Source organism: Gymnoscopelus braueri, assembly GCF_963280865.1.
Source record: "Gymnoscopelus braueri genome assembly, chromosome: 12".
In the NCBI taxonomy this organism is placed as follows: Eukaryota; Metazoa; Chordata; class Actinopteri; order Myctophiformes; family Myctophidae; genus Gymnoscopelus; species Gymnoscopelus braueri.
In genome coordinates, this window is record NC_137614.1 from 16,936,754 (window position 1) to 16,961,246 (window position 24,493).

The 24,493-nt window shown below is 43.4% G+C and overlaps 1 protein-coding gene across 5 annotated transcripts in view; it reads left to right on the forward strand.

The window, feature by feature from the left end:
- Nucleotides 1–24,493, forward strand: part of casz1 (castor zinc finger 1) — a 205,264-nt gene that overhangs the window by 115,616 nt on the left and 65,155 nt on the right. For 2 of the 5 annotated variants that reach the window (XM_080445077.1, XM_080445078.1), the window contains exon 1: nucleotides 1,094–1,526. The exons of 1 other annotated variant lie outside the window; for it this stretch is intronic. In XM_080445077.1, coding sequence (XP_080301203.1) covers nucleotides 1,478–1,526 — 49 coding nt within the window. In that variant the 5' untranslated portion in view covers nucleotides 1,094–1,477. Of the gene's footprint in view, nucleotides 1–1,092; nucleotides 1,527–24,493 lie in introns of those variants that run through there. 2 more of the 5 variants (XM_080445075.1, XM_080445079.1) reach the window with 2 other exon arrangements.

Sequence of the window (24,493 nt, forward strand, 5' to 3'; positions counted from 1 at the left end):
AAGGGTGTAGCCTTTTGATGGAAACCCTTTTACGGCTGTTTTAACTTCATGTCGCTTATGTAGGAGGAGACTGTGGCATTTTTCATTATTAACTAGGGTGAGTCATCATAATCTCGGAATCAACCAAAACCTGTTTTATACACATACGTTGGACTTTGCTGCCAGGAACTGAAGCCTGGACTCATGTCAAAGCGTTATGGTTTACAGTCATAAAGTTATTCATTTCCCCTTTTTTTTAAAGCCGTAAATGTTTGCCCTGTACCTTCTGTATTAAAAAAAAGAAAAAAGTTACTCTGGGAATTAGAAATAATCGGTGACGTTTCTTTGTTTTTTGCTGTTTACATGGGCATTATGTACAAAAGGTCCAGCAGCACTTTGCATGCCACTGCGGAAGAAACTGCCAGGCAAATAAGGGGTTTGTCTTATAAAGTATTCATTGTCACCTGGTAACGGCTGTCGTTTATCATTTCACCTGAAATTACAATGAAAACTGATACCTTATCACTGGGAGGGAAGAAGAGAGAGAGAGAGAGAGAGAGAGAGAGAGAGAGAGACAGAAAGAGAAGAGAGAGAGAGGGGGGGGGGGGGTGTAGATTAAAATATAGGTTTGACATAATCCGAGAGGATCCATGTTATGTTGGAGTTACATGGAAGACTTATTTTGCAATATATCAAGTTTTGGAATAAGTAATTTATTTTTGCAAAGATCACATTTAAATAAAGCTTTTTATTTTTATTTTAATACAGTAATTAATGAACTATTACAGAGACTAATTTGGACAAAACACCATTCCACTATTAATTGCATATTTTATAAAATATTAAAAGATAACTTTTTAAAATTTTGCATAACAATCATGAAATAAATTCTTTAGTACAATATTATTAAGTGTAGAATATTTTAATGAACATATATTTTCCTTCCCAAACCTTTTTTATATTATTATTAATGTTGTGCTCCCCTCATTTGAATAGAGGCAGAGCAGGCTCCACCCCATGAGAGTTGAAAGGCTACAAGACCACAAAGAGGGAAAAGGCCAGCCCACTGAGGGAGGGAGAAAAAAACTGCTCCGGTTCCTCAGCCATAATTTCCTATCAGCCTATTCAGACAACAGCACCAACAGCCTGGTGTGTGCGTGTGTGTATGGGAGCGAACCAGAGGGAGAGAGCCAGCGCACGAGAGGCAGAGAGAGAAAGAGAGAGAGAGGGGGAGAGAGAGAGCGCAAGGGGGAGGCTCTGTATTCTTTCACCTACCCCCCATCAAACCACAGGAAGGAGGGGCCAGACCCTAAGCTGCCAATCAAATCCGCTCGTGGCAGCCGGCATTATCTCAGCAACAAACTATTGACAGATTACATGTCAAGGAGTTTAGTGCATGATTGAAGGAAGCTTTTTTTATGTAGTTACTTTTCCGCTCCGTTTCTTCACTTCAACAACCAGCATTCTAATGACTTTCTAACAAGAGTTGAGTAATATTATGAAAGTTACATGTCTGAGAGGATTAAACTTCGACTTCCCTGAATATGGTGAGTACTCTTCTCCTTCCCAATATTTGTGACTTATGTTTTATTAGTTGACAGTCTAAGGTGTGCCATTATCACTGACTAAATACACATAGGGGGGAAGTTGCTCATGATTAAACTATGTATGCCAGTGCGTAGATATACCCGAGTACAGCTACACCCTTATTTATAGCTGTTTGACAGTGCCCAAGGGTGACTGCAATATCAAATAAGATCTCTCAGTTCGCTCTATCAGTACACACTACTCATAACACTGTGTTGCATACGCATGTGAAAAAGTTCATCGACATAGTTTCATTTTCTGTATTTCTGTTCTGTGAGTTGAAACCTGCACAACAACTCACTGCCGATGCATTTTCACTTCATCAGATTTTTGTTGTTGTTGTTGTTGTTGTCATCTTGTGGTTTAATGACATGCCATACAGGCCAGTATCTCATACTGTAGAAATACAGGTATTTGGTTGTTGTTCTTTTTCATAGGTATGGGCAATGTCATTAGGGTGCCTTGAATGGCCTAAGGGTTTGTTGCCAAGGGGATACAGCAAACAAACTGCTGTGTTGGTTGTGCTGTCACACATGTAAAGAGAGCAGGAGTTGTAACACATTTACAGGTAGTCATAATTAGTTCATACACAAAGGTGTACAGCACATTAATGAAAAAGCATGCTGTATAATCACAAATTGCTCAGGCTATGTAAAATAGTTATTATTATTATTTTTTACTGTTCTTCAGCTTAAGCAGCATTCATTCAATATATTTCTGATTATCCTCAGTAGTTCATTGTGTAGAAATTGACATATTGGGCTAACATTTTATTGGATTGTCTGGTAAAATCGGAATAATTTCTGCATACTTTTTAAAGGACTGTCTTAATGTAATTGAATTGTGCTTCATGCTTTTGAGCTTCACTCTCCTAGTTAGTTCACTTGTTAGAAAGGTTTTGTCTCTGTTTTAAAATAAGATGCTTTCATCATTCACAATGAAAGTGTTTGCCATCGCATTGCATTTGTTTAATTTTGTCCTGTGTGTACTAAGTTTGTGAGTGTGTGTGTGTGTGTGTGTGTGTGTGTGTGTGTATACTCAGTTTAGAATGAACTGTGATGAGACTTCACGTATGCATGTCTGTGTGCATACGTGTTTGTGTGGGTGAGTGTGTGTCTATTTCTTAGGCATAATTTCATAATTTGCACCATAGATAAGTATTTCCATATAACTTAATAGAACGTAATTCTGAACACATTATGACATTAATGGTTAATCGGAATTATTCTATGCTTTATTTTAGAAACACTATATAAATATTAAAAATGTATTTGAGTAATATTTTGGGTTGGTTTGTCTAATATTACATTGTCATCAGATTAGTTTAAAATATCTAAAGGATAATAAAAAAAAAAGATTTGCGTGTATGTATTTAAAAAATATTTTTGCTTTCTTTAAAAAAACATTTTTAAGTCAAACGTCACTGAAACCTAGTGTCATTACACAGGCCCCTATTTTTGACACGTTTCGTTGTGAGCCATGTATTCTCTTGGTATCCTACTTGATTCCCCTAAACAAGAATTAGTTTTCCCTTGCTGTTCGCCACCCTTGACACCACAGTATATTAGCTTCAACTCGAACTGTATATACTGTATGACAGAATTAATGAAAATAACATACAATTTAAAGATGTTGTTTCTTATTAAATATAACTCTCAGTGAAACTACAGCAGACCACTGTGACCACAGGCTTGCACAAACAGATACGAGAGAGACCTGAGGGCTTGGTTATTATCACTCTGGTTGCTTTACTTGTCCTGCATTATAGTTTGAAATAACAGTAAACAAGTACAACTGCTATCGTGACACACCCTAATTTCAAACTTTTCGTCAGCTCGGAAAATTGTTTTTCTACCTTCATATGAGTCATAATGTTGATTGCCTTCTCCCTTAGTGAGTTGTCTCATTAACCCTTTGAGGCGAGCTCTACTCCTTTTTTTTTACGGCCTTCTACAAAACCAGGATGAAATGTGGAGAAAAACAGGACCAGCTCTGAGGGCCTTCAATAACCTTTTATCACAATTTAGCAATAACCGGAATCAATTTGATGTCTTAAGCAATAAAAATTGCTGTTGCTGTCCTAATTCTGCTGCTCCTTGGATGACAGTAAATTTACATTTTTTAATTAAACTAGCCGGAATTTTTATTAGGGGGCTGGGCTATGCTAATGGGAATGTTGTGTACCGCAGATTAACAGAGTTTTGAAATAAATTTGACTGGGAGACGTTTTGAGAGCGAAAAAAATGCAAGCCTTTGTCTTTAACCTCTTTCATGCCGATTTCTCCTGGGGGACCCTTGGTATTCTGTGGAGTCTTGTCAGGGAAGAGTGCTTCTCCGCAATGAGGTGATTAGTATCGCCTTGTCAACCGAGGCAAAACATTCACGCACTCAGACATTTATTTATACCCTGTTCAATTGACACCTAAATATATGCTCTTCTTATCAGCAACATATGTATTTGAACATGTGGACAAACTGCTGGAAATCTGAATAATTATATTTGGAAACCAGCAAAAAAGTTGTGTCCTGATATTTTTTACTTTAAAGCACATTTTCTTTTAAGAAGAATGGTGTCATTTTTACAGTATTCTTTTTTTATAAAGCTGTATAATTTTTTTTTTGTCTGGACATTTAATATTTGAAAAATATAATCATTGTTAAAACAGTACAAACAAAAGTACTGTCAAACGTTCCTTTTCCCTTTTCTGCAGAAATTAATTCATTTCTACAAATCGTCTCCTTTTTTTTGTTCACAACTCAAAGCACAATTATTGAAGCATTATAAAAAGTGTCAAATCCAGTTGTTAATCGCAATGTATATGTTAGTGTAGTTTTATGGTCCACTCGCGAGTGTTTGATTGATGTTGCGTGAGGCTGTGTGTGTTATGCCTACTTCTAGCAGAGTGGCAGCAGCTATAGGCAGAAAGGGGAACAGCACGGGAGGGAAGGGGTTGTGTTGGAGGGGGGGGGGGTGGTAGAAAGAGAGGGACAGCTGACTCCTGATTGAGCATGTGCCCCGTCATCAGACACAAGCCACCCAACACCATAATTACCTTAACCCCCCTCCCGCTTCCTCTTAATACCCAAATCACACCAACTGGCCCCTTTTTCACAACAGACAGCAGAAACATCAGAGATCAAACGATCAAATAAACTCCAGATGCACGTGGGCTGCCATGCACCTCGCGGCAGTAGCCAAAGTGTTCAGGGCTACTTGATATGGGCCAGGAGCGAGGCAAGTGGCATCGCCACCCCCTTTCCTCACTCCTGTGCACTCATGCAGTGGCCGGCACCTAATTAAAACCTCAAAGCTCCCCGTCACCAATCTGGAGTAATGGCCTAATTAATACTCAGTGAGGAAATACTCCAGAATAATAAACAGGTTGCACCTTGGGCCTTCATCGCCTTTATTATCTCAAATATACCAGGGCAAGTTTTTTTCTTCCATTATTATTATTCCCAGAGATAATGCTGTCCTTGTTGAAGCTGCAACACAGAACATTTTGAAGAAAAAATATAAATTACTTTAGCAATAACATTAAAGAAAAAGTCATGATAATCATAATCATAATTATACCAAACTACAGTGAATGAGAAAAAGTTGCTCATTATTATGCACTGTTATTGTTGTCAACATCTTTGCACATTTGTTCTATCAAAATTTGTGTCCATTTCGAGATGAGATGATATCAAAGAAGATATCATGCTATGAATCTCATAACACGAATATGCCGTGTCATGTATTCCTGTGTGTCAAGGAACTCACGCACACACACACACACACACACACACACACACACACACACACACACACACACACACACACACACACACACACACACACACACACACACACACACACACACACCCAGTGACTTCTTTGCGTCTCCATTTCCTAATCTTTCATATGAAATTATAATTTCATGCAAAGTAGGGGGAGAAGAATAATCTCTGCTCGTTGATATGCCATATAAGAGGGGAAAAGAGGAAAATGAAGAGGCAATTAGCACAGTGGAAGACTTTGGCGCGCTTGTCTGAAAGCACGGGCTCCACTGGCCACCAATGAATTTGCATGCTCCGCTTATCGACACACACTTATTAGGCCAGCTGAAAGAGAGATTAAGGCGGCACAAAATGTGGTGACTAATCCTTTTAAATGTGGCAAGGGGGGGGGGGGTCTTTAAGGTGTGAACCACCCTGTACATAGGTTTAGTGGTAGAGGATGGGTATGGAATGTGACAGAACCTGAATAAGACCAAACGCATGAAAGGAAGAAGAAAGGCATGCAGCAGACGTGGGGTTAACCATTTAGCGACACAGGGTAGTGATTGACACAGGTAATAGACTGATAGTTTATCTCATGACCTTGTTATCTCAGGTACAAATACAGGAGGCCGGGTCAGACAGGGTCGAGATAATAGCGGAAACCCTTTTGGGTGGTCCGAAACCATGTGCGCTATTCCTGGTCTTGAAAGTTTTTCTTCGACATACCTTTAATTGTTGTCTAATTGTGTTGTCTAATCATGTTGTGGAGTGCATTTCACATTTGATATCGCCCCAAACTTCAAAGGTGAGAGGGCACAGAGGTGCCGTCCCAAAATGTGTCTTCCGCATCATCGCCGTTGTTCCGGAACATGTTTCTCAGTTTCATTTCATGGACATCTCTTTTACATTGACAGGAATTTGTAGCCTATAGCCTACCGAGCTGCCTCTTTTATTTAAAAAAAAAATTCTCAGCACAAGCGAAGGAGGAGGAAAGAAAACAAGAGAAACAAACACAGACTTCTCTCTTTCCTGTCACCTTCACTGGGAAGGAGAATGTTTGCTCTGCTGAGTTACAGAGCCAATACCCCTGTCCTCGTCGGTAATTGACTGCAAACAGGGACGCAGTGACGTTTAAACACTGGCCCCCTCCCCTCTCACAGCACACACACGCACACACACACAACCCACCCCCCCCCCCACACACACACACACACACACACACCGAGCCTTTCACTGCAGCACCCAACCTGCCACCCTTCAACCTCAGGTTCAACTTTTTTTTTTTTTTTCATGTGACATTCTATTCACTTGGGTCAGTAGCAGGCAGCACCAGCAATAATTACTGTCTGTACATGATAAATCTGAAGCCCAGCTGTTCAATTCTGTCACTGCCAGCCGAGATATAGAGAGATGAGGGGAGGGGAGACAGAGGGGCTCAAGAGTTTGCAGTTTGCTTGATTTTTTTTTCTTTTTTTTTTTACTCTGTAACTTGATAGGATTACGTGGTTCTTGGGCCCACACCTGTTAAGAGGCTGTTAGCAGAGCAGTTGGCAGTCCCATAGCTAGAGATTAGCCTTTTTTTCTGGACTCCATTCTGTGTCCCCTTTTGGGGATTTCTCCTCCCTGGCCTGTACTGTACTCAACTCTACTGTACTCTACTGTACTCTACTGTATGACGAGAGTTCAATCCTCTGGGCTTTTGCCTCAGTTAGAGGGGCAAGGAGGGGAGAACACTCCATGTGACAGGAGAGCGGTTTGTCTATGTGATGGTAGGGGCACATACCCTGCCTGCGCGTGTGTGTGTGTGTGTGTGTGTGTGTGTGTGTGTGTGTGTGTGTGTGTGTGTGTGTGTGTGTGTGTGTGTGTGTGTGTGTGTGTGTGTGTGTGTGTGTGTGTGTGTGTGTGTGTGTGTGTGTGTGTGTGTGTGTGTGTGTGTGTGTGTGTGTGTGTGTGTGTGTGTGTGTGTGTGTGTGTGCGTGCGTGCGTGCGTGCGTGCGTGCGTGCGTGCGTGCGTGCGTGCGTGCGTGCGTGCGTGCGAGCGAGCGAAGCGAGCGAGCGAGCGAGACTGGGGCGGCTGACATCTCTTTTCCCTCCCTCTCCTGAGACACGTTGTCTGCCATCAGTTCAGCTTCCCTCCCCGACCTCAGCCACTGCGGAGCCACCCCCGGAACAATGTATATACAAGTAGCATGACAGCGAGCCAAGGAAATAAATTCATTTTGAATCTTTGGGGTATTTTTGCGCACTGGTTGTTGACAGGTGTAGACACAGCTATAAAAATGAACAGATACAGGTTAAACCAGGAAAAATTATTAAGGGCTGGGTTGAGCACATTCTTGCCCGTTTTTAGGAGTGCTAACAGCCCTCGTGTCAATTATAAATGCTTTTGTGAGGAGTGGAGTTATGAGTAACGCATAGATTCATTTTTTTTTTCATGTTGGGCTATTATTAAAAGTAGAACAACAGACAATGATTTTAACATGGTACTAAACCACGTGAATTGCAGGTTATTTTTAAATGGAACCTATTGTGCAGGAGACAATTGTGGGGTATTGGTGGTGTTCATTAGATTTCAAAAGAAGATTGCATTAGGCTGTTTTGCGGCTTAGTGCTACATCTCCCATTGCCTTATTAGGCATTCAGCAGCAACCCAGCTCTTCAGCTTCGTCACTTTCTGTGGGCCCTCAGCACCTGTTCTCCTATTGTACCAGAATTTTCTATATTTGGCAGGAAGTGGTGCTCACTCATTTGGTGCGGAGGTCACTGTTTTCTAGTAATCTGAGACGAGAGAGTTCTACAAACTGACAATGTTTTCCAAAGTTATTTATTGCTATATCTTTATTTTCACCACACTCTTTTTCAGCTGTTCATAAGACAATATTAGACAACATGACCCAACTTGAGAGGGCTATGAAACATTTCTCACCAGGCCTCGTAAATGTCACGTTGTCACTTGCATGCTATTGACACAGGGACCTCACATTACCTCCATTCTGGAGCAAGAAATCAAAGAATAAAGGACAAAGGTAATAACTATCACAGGCTAACTTTTAATTGCGCCTGATATGTAATCACTAAATGATAATAAAAAATAAAGGAGCAGGGTCACTTTAAGAGCTTTATCTCCTCTATGCTCTGTGCCCAAAGTGTCATGTCCATAACGGCCCCACCTGATCTACAGAGTAAAATAACTGCTAAGGCTTATTGTTTGGACAATATTGGAGCCCCCACTCCACTCCCTCTCCCCACTGCCCCCCTCCCTTGATTCATTTCACCCACTGTCCTCGGCTGCTGGAAAATGGCGTTAATTTTTTTATTACCTGTTTGACTCTCCAGCCTTATTACTGTAGCCCCTTAATGTTCTCCGTAACCGTGGAAACCAGATGAATAAATGTCCGCCAAAGAAAATGAGATGATTAAACAGGTCACCCTTGCAAAACAAATTCGCTTGGTCGAGCGCAATTTGTGTACCAAGCGGCTGTCTTAACAGTTTGCTAACAAGGGGATTGTTTGCCAGGCTAACTGAGGGAGAAGGCTAGAGAGGAAGGGGAAGGAAAAAAATAAAGATATCTGGGAAAACAGAGGGAAAGGGCACAGTTGAAGAGTCAATCACATTTTACATCGCAGCATTAAATCATTTTTTCTCTCCTTTTTGTTACTTCCTATTTCAATGTTCCTCTTTTCTTCTTTTTTATTATAGCTGAGAAAGAAGTACTTCTGTTGTAGGAAAAGTACATTATTTTGGTGTGTGGTATGAATATAACCAGCCTCTAGAAGTGGGATTCAAGTTCAAAGATGTCATGCATGTTATTGTTGCGTGCTTTCATTCTGATCATCAGCAAGAGCAGTGGCAAATAGAATTTCCCTCATTTACGTGGCAACCAATCATTACTGCTAATTGTCCTTGAGGCCATCTGTATGGGATGGCTTGTCCTCTGTTGGTGTTAGAACGGTGCTGGCCATGGCTCTACATTGACATATACATCGTACTGCTCTAATTGCCCGCTGACATACCAGTCCAATACCTTCATTGGCAATGTTAACCTCTTAAACCCTATACTGTGTTGACCAGAGTCCCAAGGGCTCTATACTTGGCCCACTCCTGTTTTCACCCTACACTAAATACCTTCGCCGATCTACAAGCTCTCAACGTGTTGCGTTGCGACACGTTGTGTGCTTGTAGATCCGCTGTTTTCTAGAGTTCAAGTGGCTAAACAATATATGTTCACAGATAAAGCAGTGTGTTTTGTGCTGACATTGAGAAGCGTTACACATTGTCTATGAAAAGTAGCCTATAATAGCATTCCCATGTCAAAGTCGTCACCAAGTTTCCCATGATGGTCCCTTCCCCTGCTTGCCTTGCTGTAGAGTTCTCATATGGCTTGCTTTAAGCGAGCCCTCTGTCACCCATTTCAAAATGTCTGGTGTTTTCATCTAGGAAAATAAGAGAGTCGGCTGGGGCAGATTTAGCCGTGTAACGATAGGGAAACACGCAGACTTGGATTAGAACCATAGCTGTGTTGCCATTATGACCACAAATGATAAATGTCGGAGACACAGTGGTGATGTTGTTTATGGAAGGATGCCACGCTGCGCCACTCAAGGGTGTTGCCTGTTTGCATTGATGCGCCACCACCACTTACCGCCTCTCGTTCTAAAACAACTTCCGCATCCCGTTCAACCCCAGCCATTTTGTTTGTCCCGCTACCAATGCAGATCCCAAATGTTCACCATGACGATAGCCATAACTATCGTCAGGGGGGGGGGGGGGTTGGCTGAGAGGGGGTTGTGGATTTACTGAGCTGAGCTGTTTGTGGGATGGAAAATGGTGAACAAGAGTATTCTTTTCCTGTTGGTTGGGGGTATTTCATCCCAATACAGGGACACACATAGCTCAAAACTGAAAAGCACTTATGCATTATTGATGTTTTAATTTGTGCAAATGCCCAAGTCTTTGTTAAGTGATTATAGTGCTAGTGAGATAACAGGGGAGGTACTTCTCTATGAAACAGGAGCTCGCTTTGCTGGCCACACTGGGAAGGCATTCGAGTAAATCTAACCAGGCCTGTGCTGAGAGAGAGGGGGAGAGAGAGAGAGAGAGAGAGAGGTGGAGAAAGTTGACTCAAAAATGTCACCGTGTCCAAGATAAGAGAAAATTCAGCCGTTGATCTTTTGTCCTTATTTCAGTTACACCTCTCCCATTTATGATGTCGGGTTTATAGGTCTTTTACATCCCTTATCAAAAATTATTTGATGTAAATACAATGGAAGTGACCTGAAAAAGCCCCATGTGCAAACAGTCTTTGTGGCACACACTAGAAACTGACCTTGGGGGAAGAAAGCAAAGTTATAGTGTCTCCTGCTTGCAAAACAAACCAATAAAAGAATGCCTCTGGAAAGAATACCAGTTAAGGTAAATATGAAACTAACTCAAAGACACAAAGGTTATCGTGGTAATGTCGTAAATGGATAATTAATGTAATGGTCCCATACAAACATCTTGCCAAATAAATGATAAGGATAAAAATGGTATCCTTATAAAACAAAGACTGCGAATGAATAAAACGGTAAGATTGGGTTATAATTCTAGATTGATCGATTCATCTCTTAAGGCAAATCTATAATCAACGAGAATAACAGATTTTCAACAGAAAAATGCGTCGCATAGAATTTTATTTTATCTTTTTCGTCGAGTGACGTCGAGTATAAATTGTGCTTTAGATGTGAAGGCTGTATAGGTTTAGCTATAGTCTGTCGCTGGGCTCCCCCAGCACCTGCAGCTGTTCACACAGCCTGTCGGCCTCAATCACCAACCACACATGTAGAACCTGTAAATTATGCTGTATTCATTTAGCCAAAGACGGCATTAATATGGGTTCTATCAATGTCAACCCATGAGATAAGTGTGGTTTGCTTTTGGCTTTGGTTCGGTATTAGTCATTCTCTTTTGTTCGGCAGCTTTATTCTTTGCTTTATTCTTTGAGAAAATCTGCCTGAGTCTGGAACCAGCTTTTTGCCTACTGCTACGCGGTCCCTGGTGGAGGTAAAACACACACACACACACTCACTCACACGCACACACACACGCACACGCACACACACACACACACACACACCCACACACACACACACACACACACACACACACACACACACACACACACACACACACACACACACACACACACACACACACACACACACACACACACACACACACACACACACACACACACACACACACATGCCTTAGACTCAGAGGCTTCCCCAAGCATTTACTGCTTTATTAAGCTGTCTCATGAACCCACTAGCAGAACATGAGAATACAGGAAAAAAGAGAAAAGCCCACATTACTTTGATGATTTGATGTCATTTGTGGACTACAAAACGGTAGGCTTTATTGTGTGCACAGGGGGAAAGAGAGAGGGAGAGAGAGAGGGAGGGGGGGAGGGCAGAGACGAAGGGAGAGCTGGTGGAAAAAAAAGAAGTTGGCTCAGAAATTCAGAATTTCAATTAGCGTACGTAATCTGAACCTGCCGGCTTTGATAGAGGCTTTTTTTTTTTTTTACTAAGAATACAGCAGTACTTGTAAAACATTAATTACGCTGGGTTGTTTTTTAAAGGAACGGGTAAAGTGTGCTTTATGCAGTTCCTTTCACTGAATAAAAGACAGTTACCTCACATGAGGACCATCACTCAATCCAGTTGAAGGGGGGTGGGGGTGGGCTTGAATTAAAGAAAAGGACGAAAAAAAGAGAAGCCATTGACAGAAATGCTCGAGAGGAGATGATATCATACAGGCAGGCTTTTGCTGAAGAATAGAAATGTATCCCTTCCTCAGTGAAACCCAAGCTCAGCACAGGAAAACGAGACCCTATTTTAACGACTTTCTACCTGACAGATGACTTTAGACCGGCTTTTGGATCACATTGCTCTGACTTTGTCTCTGACATCACCAAACCATTGATTATTAATAGTTGATATGAATTGTTAATTGATAGGTAACATGAGTTATGATGGCAAACGCGTGCTTCGAGTCTGTGATGGAAAAGTGATGACTTTGTTGATCTGAGCTCTTTACAAAATAGAAATTCTGGTGAAAGGCTGTTGAATTGAGCTGCTTGTTGTCTGCGGCTACGGTTACTGGCAGGCCTCTTGGTTTGTTTGTTTGTTTGTGTGTTTGTGCTGCACAGGGGACTTGAGCCTTCTCTGAATTTCTACTCATCTTAGACGGGGTTTAGTGAACTTGCTAGCTGAGATGTGTGCTCTAAACAGCACTGGTTAGCACTGAAGGGAATGACAGCTCATTTGCTCGGTCTGGTTTGGTTTCCTGTTACGTGTTGTTCAAAACACTCACACAGTGTTTTCCAATAGATCATTTACCAAGTCTACATGCAAGATTAGTTCTAAGTATATAAAAAAAAAATGACGTGTTACAGTTGTCGCTATCTGATCATGTTGACGAGGTTGTTTGAGGTGAAATATTCTCTATTCCAGAATGAGAGAGTAAAGTACACTGTAGTAGATTTTTATGGCGAGCGTATCTTAGCACGTGTAGGATGGGAAAAAAAGAGAAGAGCCCACTTCACACATTTTCAGCAGGGTCTGGCATATGCATTTTCCTCATACAATTGTAAATCCTCTTGCTGTAGGGTGATGAGTACACATACAGATGATGCATTAAAACTGCCATAACTCGCACACCCAGCAAAGCTAAAAATCAATTGGAATGGATAGTTAAGCTGGCCCCTAAAAATCAATGAGCAATTCATGTCCTTGATCACACAGTGTCATTCTCTCTTCAACGTGAGAGGCTGAAAGTGATGAGGGCTGGACACACACACACACACACACACACACACACACACACACACACACACACACACACACACACACACACACACACACACACACACAAGCACACAGATTAATTGTGCACATACGTTATTGAAAATGAACAAACATGTAGTATAGGGGGAAGTGTAATTATCAACAACGTCTCTTGATGACTTTAAGAACAGGTTTCAAACACGATGTGTGACATTTTCTCAGGGGCCATATTTCATGAAGTTATAAACATTCGAACAGGGCTTCAGACTGACTTTCTATACAGGTGGTTCTCAGACATTTTCAGGTCTCCCCCCCCCCCCCCCCCCTTCAGTGGATTACCTTATAGCTGGTGAAATAATAGTGAAATTAACCACTTTCAACCTGGCGCCGCGATTTTGCACATGTCATAGGCAAAAACAATCTCCAAATTTGCTAAAATAGCAGATCTACAAGCTCACAACGCACTCCGTCGCAACACGTTATGAGCTTATAGATCATAACGTATTTGAGCTGTTTTTGAAATAGTGCTTAAGTCGTTAAACTGCTCCTCAGTTTGCTGGGGACTCCCTTGATCCGCCTCAAGGACCCCCGAGGGTCCCTGGACCCCACTTTGGGAACCACTGGTCCACGCATACACATGAGAGTTTAACTACATTCACTGACATAAGGCTTAATGAGGTCAGGACATTTTATCTGGACCGGACTGGCCTGGTGAGTACAGTATCTCGATCAAACTATCGAAAATAGCGGAGGGTCAAATTTCAAGGCTCATGTTGTTGTTTTTAACTGTGCAAAATGTCGCAATCCAATGACATGGCATACTTTACCATGCCTGGAAAATATAGACGACCTTATACTCTACACACACACACACACACATGCAAACACACACACACACACACACACACACACACACACACACACACACACACACACACACACACACACACACACACACACACACACACACACACACACACACACACACACACACACACACACACACACACACACACGCACAGAGAGAGAGAGAGAGACTCTTTCCTGTAGGAAGGGTAAGTGGTTAAGGTTGGCCAAATTAAGAGGGGGCAAAAATTCAGTGTTTCAAAATAGTAATTTTGCCCTTATTAATGCCATTAGTGTAACAGTCATCACGGATCAAATCAACGGATGACCGAAGCAACTCGTCTGTCTCTGTGCTGTGATTTGATCACGTCGGGAACAATTTGACCATTTTGTGTTGACGAGCAAAGTTTTGAGAGCTGCAGTATCCTGCAACCCACCCCTAAATGATGCCCATAGTCTCTCTCTCTCTCTCTCTCTCTCTCTCTCTCTCTCTCTCTCTCTCTCTCTCTCTCTCTCTCTCTCTCTCTCTCTCTCTCTCTGTATCATAATTTCTCTGTGGCTCTCTTCCTCGCTTCATACTTTTACTTCAATTCCATATCTTTTTATTTGAATGGACTCCTATGAACATTGGGTTCCTGAAGCCACCACTGTCCAAGTCCTTCATTTGGGCCAGCCATCAGTAGAAGTGACCCTTTCATTTTCTAGTGCTATAGTTTTAACCCAGATTTAGATAATGACAGCATTACTGCCATTCCTTTTCTCTCAGGGCATTCACTGCTTTAAGGCCAATCTTGTCACTCATATTCTGAATTCCTTATTTGCCAATTATATCAACACTGACCATTTCAGACTTGCATTAAAGAAGAAAATTGGGCATTAACCACATGAACTCTAGCGTCCCTATTCTGGGCATGTGATAATAGGCGAACATTCGATGAAAATAGGCAAACATTCAGCAAAAAATAGCAGATATACAAGCTGACAGTGAATCGCAATGCGACGTGTTGTGAGCTTGTAGAGCTATTTTCAGCTAAAAGATTTGGTGTAAAGGGAAAAAAGGAGGGGACCAAGTAAAGACCCCTGGGGAACCCCGGTCAAAGAAGTACATAGGGTTTAAGAAGTGGTTAATATGACCTTTTTTCTCTTCTTTTTCCTTAAACCAGACCACTCTCTCCATTGTGTGACTAATGGAGTTTGTGTGATATTAGTTAGAAGCTAGCAGTTGCTTGGCTTAAACAGGTGGGCATCTTTTATGGTCCATTCCCCTGGTAACATTTGAAAGGGTCATTCAGTCTCCCTAGCTTAAATACCTCAGATTTGGGGAGAGGAGAGGGCCTTCGAACCAGTTGTCGCCTGTCAGAAGGAGCAGAGAGTTAGGAGGACCAGAGGAGGGCCAGTTGCTCGTCCCCCCCTCTCCGGGGTGAGACATGTTCTGGCAGCTGGGCAGCCCAGGCCTCCCTCCGTCCCTCCCTCCTTCGTGTTTTTGTAGTGGAGGGATATTTTTTCCTCATTTCCAATAAAGCATGGAAACGAATGTTTGTGGCAACTGCGGGGGGCCGGGGGTGGTTTGGGGCAAATTCCAGCACTGTTCCCTGCCCTGTCACTCACGCTCCTGCTCGTGTGTGTCCTCCTCCTGAAGGGAGACATGTCTCGTCACCCACCAATCAGGAGGCACACGTGAGACGAGACTGAAGACGGAGCCTGTGATTCTGCTGCTTAAAAGATATCAGTTTGTAGTTGTTTTTTTTTTTTTTACTTCTATACATTTCTTTCAACCCATCTGATTTATATTTTGTTTATTGTGTACAGCTTTAGAGCCACATGCAGAATGCTGCCATGTCTCCCATTTCCTGCCGCCTCTCTCACGTTCCACTTCCCTCCCATTCTCCTTCTCAGTCCATCTCTCTCCCCTCACTCCCCCTTTTCTCTCTCCTCCCCTCTCTCACTGTCTCTGCCTCTCCCTCTCTCTCAATCCATCTGCATCATGTCGATCTGTCAGACTGCCAGTGTCTGTTCCAATTAGATTCCACTTAATACACGTAACCTCGATTAACACGCAATCAAGCCCAGATAAATCACGTCCTTTAAGTCCCCCACCACCCCCCACCCCGACTCCCCCTGCCTCTCCTGTGTTGCCTTGCATCACTCTGTTTTTCCCAACAAGCTTTATTCACCACAATGTTAAGTCACAACGTATAAAATCACACGCTGACAGCGCGAGTAGGTAAAGCTTACCGAACACCCCTAAGAGGTGATGCTTTGCTTTAGTGGGGACAAGTGCCTTGTTTTTCACCTCCACTCGAGTTGTTCTGGCCTGGTGTGCTCGGAATAATGGCCACTTCCTCTTCTTTTTCCCAGCAGACTCTTGTTAGTGCCCTTCTCACCTTTTGAAGAAGATGTCTTAATTACACCTTTGGTTAAAAAGCTGCAAAAGATGGTAGAGTTTTTCCACATCGCATGGTGGATGTGTAGTCTTTTGTCTCGGTGACCTTTGCAGGTTGCGGACAATTGGTTTGACTTGATTACAAATTAAGACCCAGCACAAGGCACTTGGAAAGCAAGTCTAATAGGAGACCCAGTCCTATTATCGCCAGAGTGTGAAAGCCACACGTTTTCAGTACTGTATAAATGGCCACAAAATCAGGCACCTCACATTGTCCTGTATCTATAAAATGTTAAGTTACATTTAATGGTAACTAACCACAATACCACACAGCGTCTTTGCCCACGGCAGAAAGGAAAAGACACAATGGCTAGTATTCAACTGAGAATTCAAGGAATGATTATAATTTAAAGTTAATAATTCACACTGTTTATGCTAATAGGGGAAATGGGGGACTGTTGAATTAACAAAGAGAGAAAAACCCGAAAAAATACAAACCAAAACAACCCGAGGCAGTGAAAAAGCACACACAGCACTCTTGGGGTATTCTTTTATTAATCGCGGCTAAAAGTGCTAACATTGACATGTTGAACAGATTAGCCTCTTTAATAACGGGGCAGGTCAACATGGCTACCGTTGCTGATCCGCGAGGATATCCTGTCGGGAGGCAGCTAGTCTGTGTGTTTCATATCCTGACCCCTGCCTCTATGGACTAGCCCCTGTACTAACGATATACCCAGGCCTTAGCCTGGGTTTATGTTATCACACACAGTGTACATGTGTGAATTTATTAATTATTTCATCTTTTTTTTAATTACTTTTGTTTCATCACAATTTAGGACGTTGTAATGCACCTCTCCATTGTATGCTGTATTATATTTGTGATGTGTCGCCTTTGAATTGGTGCAGTACTTTGTAGACACGCTGTGTTCAAAGCGGAAGTCGTAGCCGTTTAGGAATCTGGCTTTGTTTCACTCAGCAGCAGCTTGTGTCGTACACGCTTACACTGCTGCTGCTGCTGCTGCACACCATTAATGGTTTTAAATATCTAGCTGCTAGTTGGAGTTGACTCGGGCTGCCAGTGTAGTGTGTAAATAGGGCTTGGATTTAAAATAAATGAAGCTATGAGGAAGGCTCACCTTGATCCATTTCTTATCTCTGCTACTGCCTTGTCAGCCCCTTTTACGGAACTTGAGGAAAGCTTACGTGTATGTGTGGACAACTAAAGGGGACCAGTAGTACTGATTCACATTTTGTTAGTATGTAAACATATATTTGCTAATATGCATGTATGATGCTAGATGCTGTGCTCAACTCAACAGATACTGTTGATCTTTGCAAAACCAATTAAAAAGTTCTGCCTGTTTTTATTTAATTAGTATCGGTTGCTAACAATGAGTATTGAATAGACACCCAATAGCCCTGTATCTCTCTCCTTTTCCATTTATAAACTCTTCCAATATCCACAACAATGTTGCACTGTCTCTTTAAGGGGAGGGTGACAGTTTTGACTATAAGTTGGGCAATTTTTTTTCCCTTTCCCACAGAAAAAAAGGGAATAACGCTGATGAGTTTTAGCAGCTTCAGTCAGGCGATGGGCAAATATAATAAGTGTTTTTGTAGACGTCACCCGTGATTATATCTTCTGGGCGTTTTGGGTGAATGTAGTGGATTTAGAGGCTTGTCCTCCATTGTACTGACATCACTCTTTAACAAACCAAATTAAATCATGGCGAAAATCATTTGAAACTCTCCCAGAGTCTGTCTGAAATGGCCAAACAATGGACGTCTGGGAAAATTTAAAGGGAACGCTGTGTGTGACCCTAGTGTGTGTGTGTGTGTGTGTGTGTGTGTGTGTGTGTGTGTGTGTGTGTGTGTGTGTGTGTGTGTGTGTGTGTGTGTGTGTGTGTGTGTGTGTGTGTGTGTGTGTGTGTGTGTGTGTGTGTGTGTGTGTGTGTGTGTGTGTGTGTGTGTGTGTTTAGTGGCGGGGGATGGGGTAATGTGTGTGCTGTGGAAATGGGGACAAATTTGCCCTCACTGAATAATTGGATCAGGGAGCTGATATTTAACTACTTCTAGGTTTTAACATTTAGAGGACAGTCATTGGCTTCCATTATTTGGTGTTGTTTTTCTCCATGAAAAGTGAGGGGACATTAGGCTTCGGTTATCCTATTTCACTCAGCCATTATGTTTTTCATAAAATATATACTGTGTATATATATATATATATATATATATATATATATATATATATATATATATATATATATATATATATATATATATATATATATATATATATATATATAGCCTCTAATCATGTATTCACTCAAATGTGTAATGTATAAGTGACTTATAGATAAAAATGACTGGACCACCTCATGGAAAGTAAGGAATCTGTTGGGGGGTAAATGAGAGAACATAAGCCAGTCTTGATATAGCTGCTCTTTTATAGATAGAAAGTCAAAGTAAAGGGCAGAGGCTTCTAATACCGGGATCCGGGCCATAATGCCTGACCCTGCTAAAGTGGTAAATGTTTGTCGTTACACGAGACATTTTTAGCCTAGATGAAACAACGGTGATCAGTGCCTTTACAAGGCTGCTACTCTACTACTATGACCTACTACCAAACTGAATTCATCACCTTCACTATTTCTAAGACACACATGACTGAAGTCATACCCATGGCATCACAGGTCCAATTCCTGGCAATTCCTGGCAAAAATCTACTTCCTGGGTTTCCTTTTGTTGTTATTTATTTTTTATTTTTTTACTTTAAAAAAATGTATTGGCCCAATGACACGTTCTACGAGCCTGACTGGAACACGCAGTGGTCGGTCAACAATCCACTTTCGGCACTCGCGTGCCATAGCTGGCCACCCGTGACCCTGTGAAAGGAACGAGAGGGTAAGAGACAGACCAAGAGAGAGAAGAGAGAGTGAGTGAGAAGAGCCGGTGAAGGACTGGTGGTGGAGGGTGGAGGTGCAGGGGGGGTGTCGAGCGGGGTGCTGTTAAAGACCTCAACTCAGCCAATGTGGGCCGATGTGACAGGATTAGCCAAGCCCCGATGAGCATGGCTGGTACTATGAACTTGTATATGTGTGTGTGTGTGTGTGTGTGTGTGTGTGTGTGTGTGTGTGTGTGTGTGTGTGTGTGTGTGTGTGTGTGTGTGTGTGTGCGTGTGCGCTTGCGTGCAAGCCAGATAGAGCAACCCGATAGACAGGCAGCGTGCACAGCGGACTCAGAACCCGAAACTGCTGCTCGCCACCAGTAGAGCCAAGACAAGACTTGGGGGATCACCAGTGTTGTCCAGCTATCACTGCCAACAAGCCTAGCACTCATCCTCACCATCCCTTTCCCACAGAGAGGGAGAGAGTCCAAAGGAAGATATAGCCCAGGGAATGGAGATACACGAGGGAAGATGGGAGCGGAGGGGGGTGCACAGTAGGGGTCGGGTGGGCGGGCAGCCGGGGCTGAAGTGAAGGCGAGTAGGAAAATGATCCTATTAAATTGAATTAAAGAGGCAGTCTTCATTTATCCCAAGAATGATGGATTTGGATAATTAACAATGTTAATGGGGACTGGTTAAAGAGAGCGGGGGAAACTGGTGAGTGCAGACACGGGGAAACAGGACAGGTCAGACCTGCATTGTACTCCGCTTTCCGATAGCCCAGTAGGGGCCGAGGTGTTTTTTTACGAGGGGAAGGCCCATGGTCACTCGCGGGGGGATTGTTTTACAACGATTAAGCGTTCTCGGAGTGTGGCGCGCCATTAGGGAGGTGAAACGGTCCCCACAAATCTAACCCTGCATCTCCTTTCTCTTTTCTCCCAAGGTGTTCTTTTATTTGTTTTCCAACCCCTCCACCTTTAAAAAAAAAAGAGGGAAAAAAAAGAACAGGAGCTGTAAGATGAGCTGGTCTGTAAGCAGACTACAGCAGACAACAGATCAAAGGGTTGTTGGTGTTGTGCGGTTTGTGCACGGGGGCCTACTGAAGAACACGCGCGTGAGTGAAATAAAAGCGAGAGGAGAGTGTCGCTGATGAGCGTGTAGGTTTTTTACTGTCGATGGACTCTGTGGTAGCGTAGTGCATTGTAGTGTAGTGCGGCAGCGAATGCATTACACCAGTATAATGCCCTCGTCTTGGAACCTACTTATAGACGAGTGGTGTGTGTCTTTGTTTGCACGCCTGCCCGCGCGTGTGTGTTTTTTCACTTTGGTTGCCGCGCACAAACCATATCTGCATGTCCTTAATTCCTGATGATGTGCAGGCCTTGGGCAGTGTGTGATGGAGAGGACGCCTGCATGTCGTGTTGAAGTGATGGTGCAGCCGGACATCGGGCCCTAGCTAACCCTCCTAAAAAAAAAGGGGGGGGGGATGCATGACTGATGGTGGCACGGCCCTGCCTTCTCCACCGCCATGCTGGGTATGGTGACATTCACTCACAAAGGAGGCAGATTTATAGGGTACTACGTGTCACCGGGTAATCTGTGTGGCTTGTCTGTGGGCTGGGGAAATAATAGCTAATCCTGAAGAAGAACTAGTTAGCATTCATTTAGTACATGGGATCGGCTATAGGACCTCGTTTGAGCTATCTAGTTGGACCTAGGTAATCTCTGCCCATTACCTAGGTACGACCCAAAGATGTTGATGAAGATTTGGATAAAATGAGTGTCAACAGTTTTATTCACACGCTCAATTCTCTATTACCTTGCGTTAAGCTCACCTGAAACTCCATTAGGTGTGAGATGCCTTAAGCAAGGGGATCAAATAATTTTACGCTACTTTTCTTAAAAAAAAGAAAAGAAAAAGAAAATTAACACCACCGGCGCACGCGTGCGTTAAGTGAGAGTGAGTGATAGAGTGTTGGGGAAGAAGACGAGAGAAAAAAAAAAAAACAATCTCATCAAACAGGAGGCCGTTTGCTTAGCAAGAGCTGACAGTCTTTGTGTATGTAAATGAAGAATTTAGACTAATGGAGTTGAACCATTTCTAATTTTGTGATGGCAAGAGGATTTTGATTGAAAGTAATTAAGCAAGCTAGCTGTAAAATTAATTAAAGCAAAAGGAGGGGGGGACTTTTATTGGATTGGATAGCGATATAGCTGCTGTCAGGCAGGGGGACAAATGGGGGTGACCTGGATTCTCTGCCCTCCCTCCTCCCACTCGGGACTTTTATGTCACTTTAATCTCCTTAGAGCGGCTGGTGTGCATTTGTTCGAAATAATCAAGGAAATATGGTCAGAAATTGTCAGCTTTCAGATCTAATTTACCTGACAGCCTCGCGAGCGCGTGTGAGTGTGTGTGCATGCTGCCTGAGCAAGCCTGTGCATGTGACAGTGGCAGTTTTTTTTTTTTTTTCTATCCTCAGCTTTGTGGAAAATGCTTTTGACAGTCTTGAAGCGTCTTGGTTGGCCGTCAGACGCAGAGGAGTAGAAAGGAGAGCGCGACGAGGAACTTGGGTGGGTCTTAAGATGGACTTAGCACCTCTGACATTACAGCGCATGCAAATGCATTTGCACACGCGCACACACACACACACACACACACACACACACACACACACACACACACACACACACACACACACACACACACACACACACACACACACACACACACACACACACACACACACACACTAACATGCTTAATTGCCTCAGTGCCATCTACTGAGCCCCCGTTTGGGCGCTGTACCAGGACTTTCCAGCCTCTGTTGTCTTCAGGTAGCCTAAACGAGGAGAAGGGGATTAACAGCCATGACAAAGCCTGTTACAGCTACTTAACCACTGACAAATAAGATTGACCAATCCTGTACAAATGGTAATGGACCTTATTGCCATTATTTACAAAAGCAATCTTCACTTTTCTTAGTTTAGCTAACTACTGATTTTAACATGTATTGCTCCCTCATTATTGTCCCTGGAGCCCTGCATTTGTTAATTTTAAGGCTAATAATAAAACCGCTTTGATGTTGGTTAAAGTATCACCCACCTGGGCAATTTGTCCTAAGCTAATAACCACTCATAAAGTAGCCCTACTAATGTCCCGCGGTATCTATATGCCTGTGCGCTGTATGAGGTCCATATTAAAACTCCACAGGGTTTCCCAGGATGCCGCAGTGGGTGAGATGCCACCTCCTCTTAAAGCTGTTCGGTGCTCGCTGGCATTTGGTGACATAGGGTCTCAGTGTGGTCCTCAGCACCCCCTGAGGAGTCACTTAATTAAGGCCCAGGCCCAGGACTTGCACCCCACCACACCAGCCTCTGTCCCTGCCATCTCCACCTCCGCTGTTCCCTTCCACCAGCATCCACACTCGCCAGACGCCGGGGCCCCTGGGAAAGCAGAATGCCGGGGCTGCGGCACCACCGGGGCCCCTAACGGGATTAGAAGCCCGCTGAAAATAGGGCCTGAGCTCCAAAAGCCTCTCGGCCCTGCCTCATCTGCCCAGAGGGAACCCCCCCCCCTCCCCCACACACACACACATCCACACCCCTAAACCTCCACCCTCTTGCACTAGCCCTACCCGGACCCCCGTTTTATCAATTAATGTAATAACAGGTGGAACAAAGAGCCTTCTATCTTCCACTATGTAATTAGAGGGGGAGATCTCCTGAGGCCTAGCATTCCTTGAGCCCGAAAAAAATCACTCACGACTCCTACTCCCATCCAACAACCCCCCCATACATACACACACACACACACACACACACACACACACACACACACACACACACACGTCCCACACACACCCAAACCCACCCCACGTGTGCCACCGCCACTCAAGCGGAACGTGGAGCTCCTCGATGTATAAGGGTGATAATGTAAATGCACTGTACTCCGCCAGGCATGCCTGACACTGGCCTATTTCGTGGTAGCTTTATCTTTATCTTAAGTGCGAACAAATGAATGTTACATTTAGAAAAAAAAAAAGGTGATACATTATTAACCCTAATTGATTCCTTTATAACACTGTACGTTCACTGTCACCTCCACTTTGGTTCCCACCGGCGTACGAGCGCTCTGACTTGCTCCTGTCACTACCCCTGTTGTAACACGTTACGTGTCACCACACACTGTTAACAAAATGTGACGAAACCACCCCGAATCAAGAATATAAGGTATGGCGTCTGCCTGCGCGTGTCCTCCCCCCCGTCTGTTAAAAAGTGAGATTGAGACTCGACTACATGCGCTCCCCTGTGTCTAGCTCTCCGTCGCTGTTAAACCGACTGCATCCATGCGCTTGTGAAAGAAAGAGAGACAGAGACGGAGCGTCCACCCGCGCTTTCATAGCCAGTGGAGCTTTTGATAGGAATTGGTTTTACACAATATGCAAATGTCCTGCTGTTGGGGGGGGGATGGGGGGGGGGGGTCTTTAAGTGACAGGTTGATATGTGATTAAACGACAATTAGAGGGCTGGAAATCAACGTCGGCAGTGGGTCAAGTGCCGAAGCGCTGAGCTAAAAGGTAGCAGACTGTTGAAGAGAAAACATTCACGGGGTAGAGGCCAGGAGCAGGACCCAAAACAAATTAGAGAGGCAGAATAGCGAGACAGAAGAGGGGGTGAACAGGGTTTGTATTGCTTGCCAATAAACCCAATGACAGGCGGAGAGAATGTTTTGTTTTTCCAGAATGACACGGTACAGAATATCCACAGATAAGTCCTATTTTCCGTATGCCAGTATTGAGCTTAGATGTGATTACGGTGCACTGTATTGTATCGAAACTGATAATATGATGTCAGTGTTGTCAGTATTGATGTGGATATCAGATAGATATACTAGGGAGAGACGAGACTACGCCGATCGCTGATAGACCCGATAGCACTGTCTGGGCTGCTGTGGTGTCATACTTGAACAGCACACTTGGCCTTTGGATGACTCTGCCTTGTGACAGTGAAGGCCCCCTCATGCCCTGGTGTTAACCTTTAGTCCCCTCAGTCCAGGCTAAATCAGCTCCATGCCCTGGGCCGCATCGGTCACCTCCACTCTCCCGAGGCTTTGAAAAGTATAGAGACTTGAGGGATTCTCTCTCTCTCTCTCTCTCTCTCTCTCTCTCTCTCTCTCTCTCTCTCTCTTACACACACACACACACACACACACA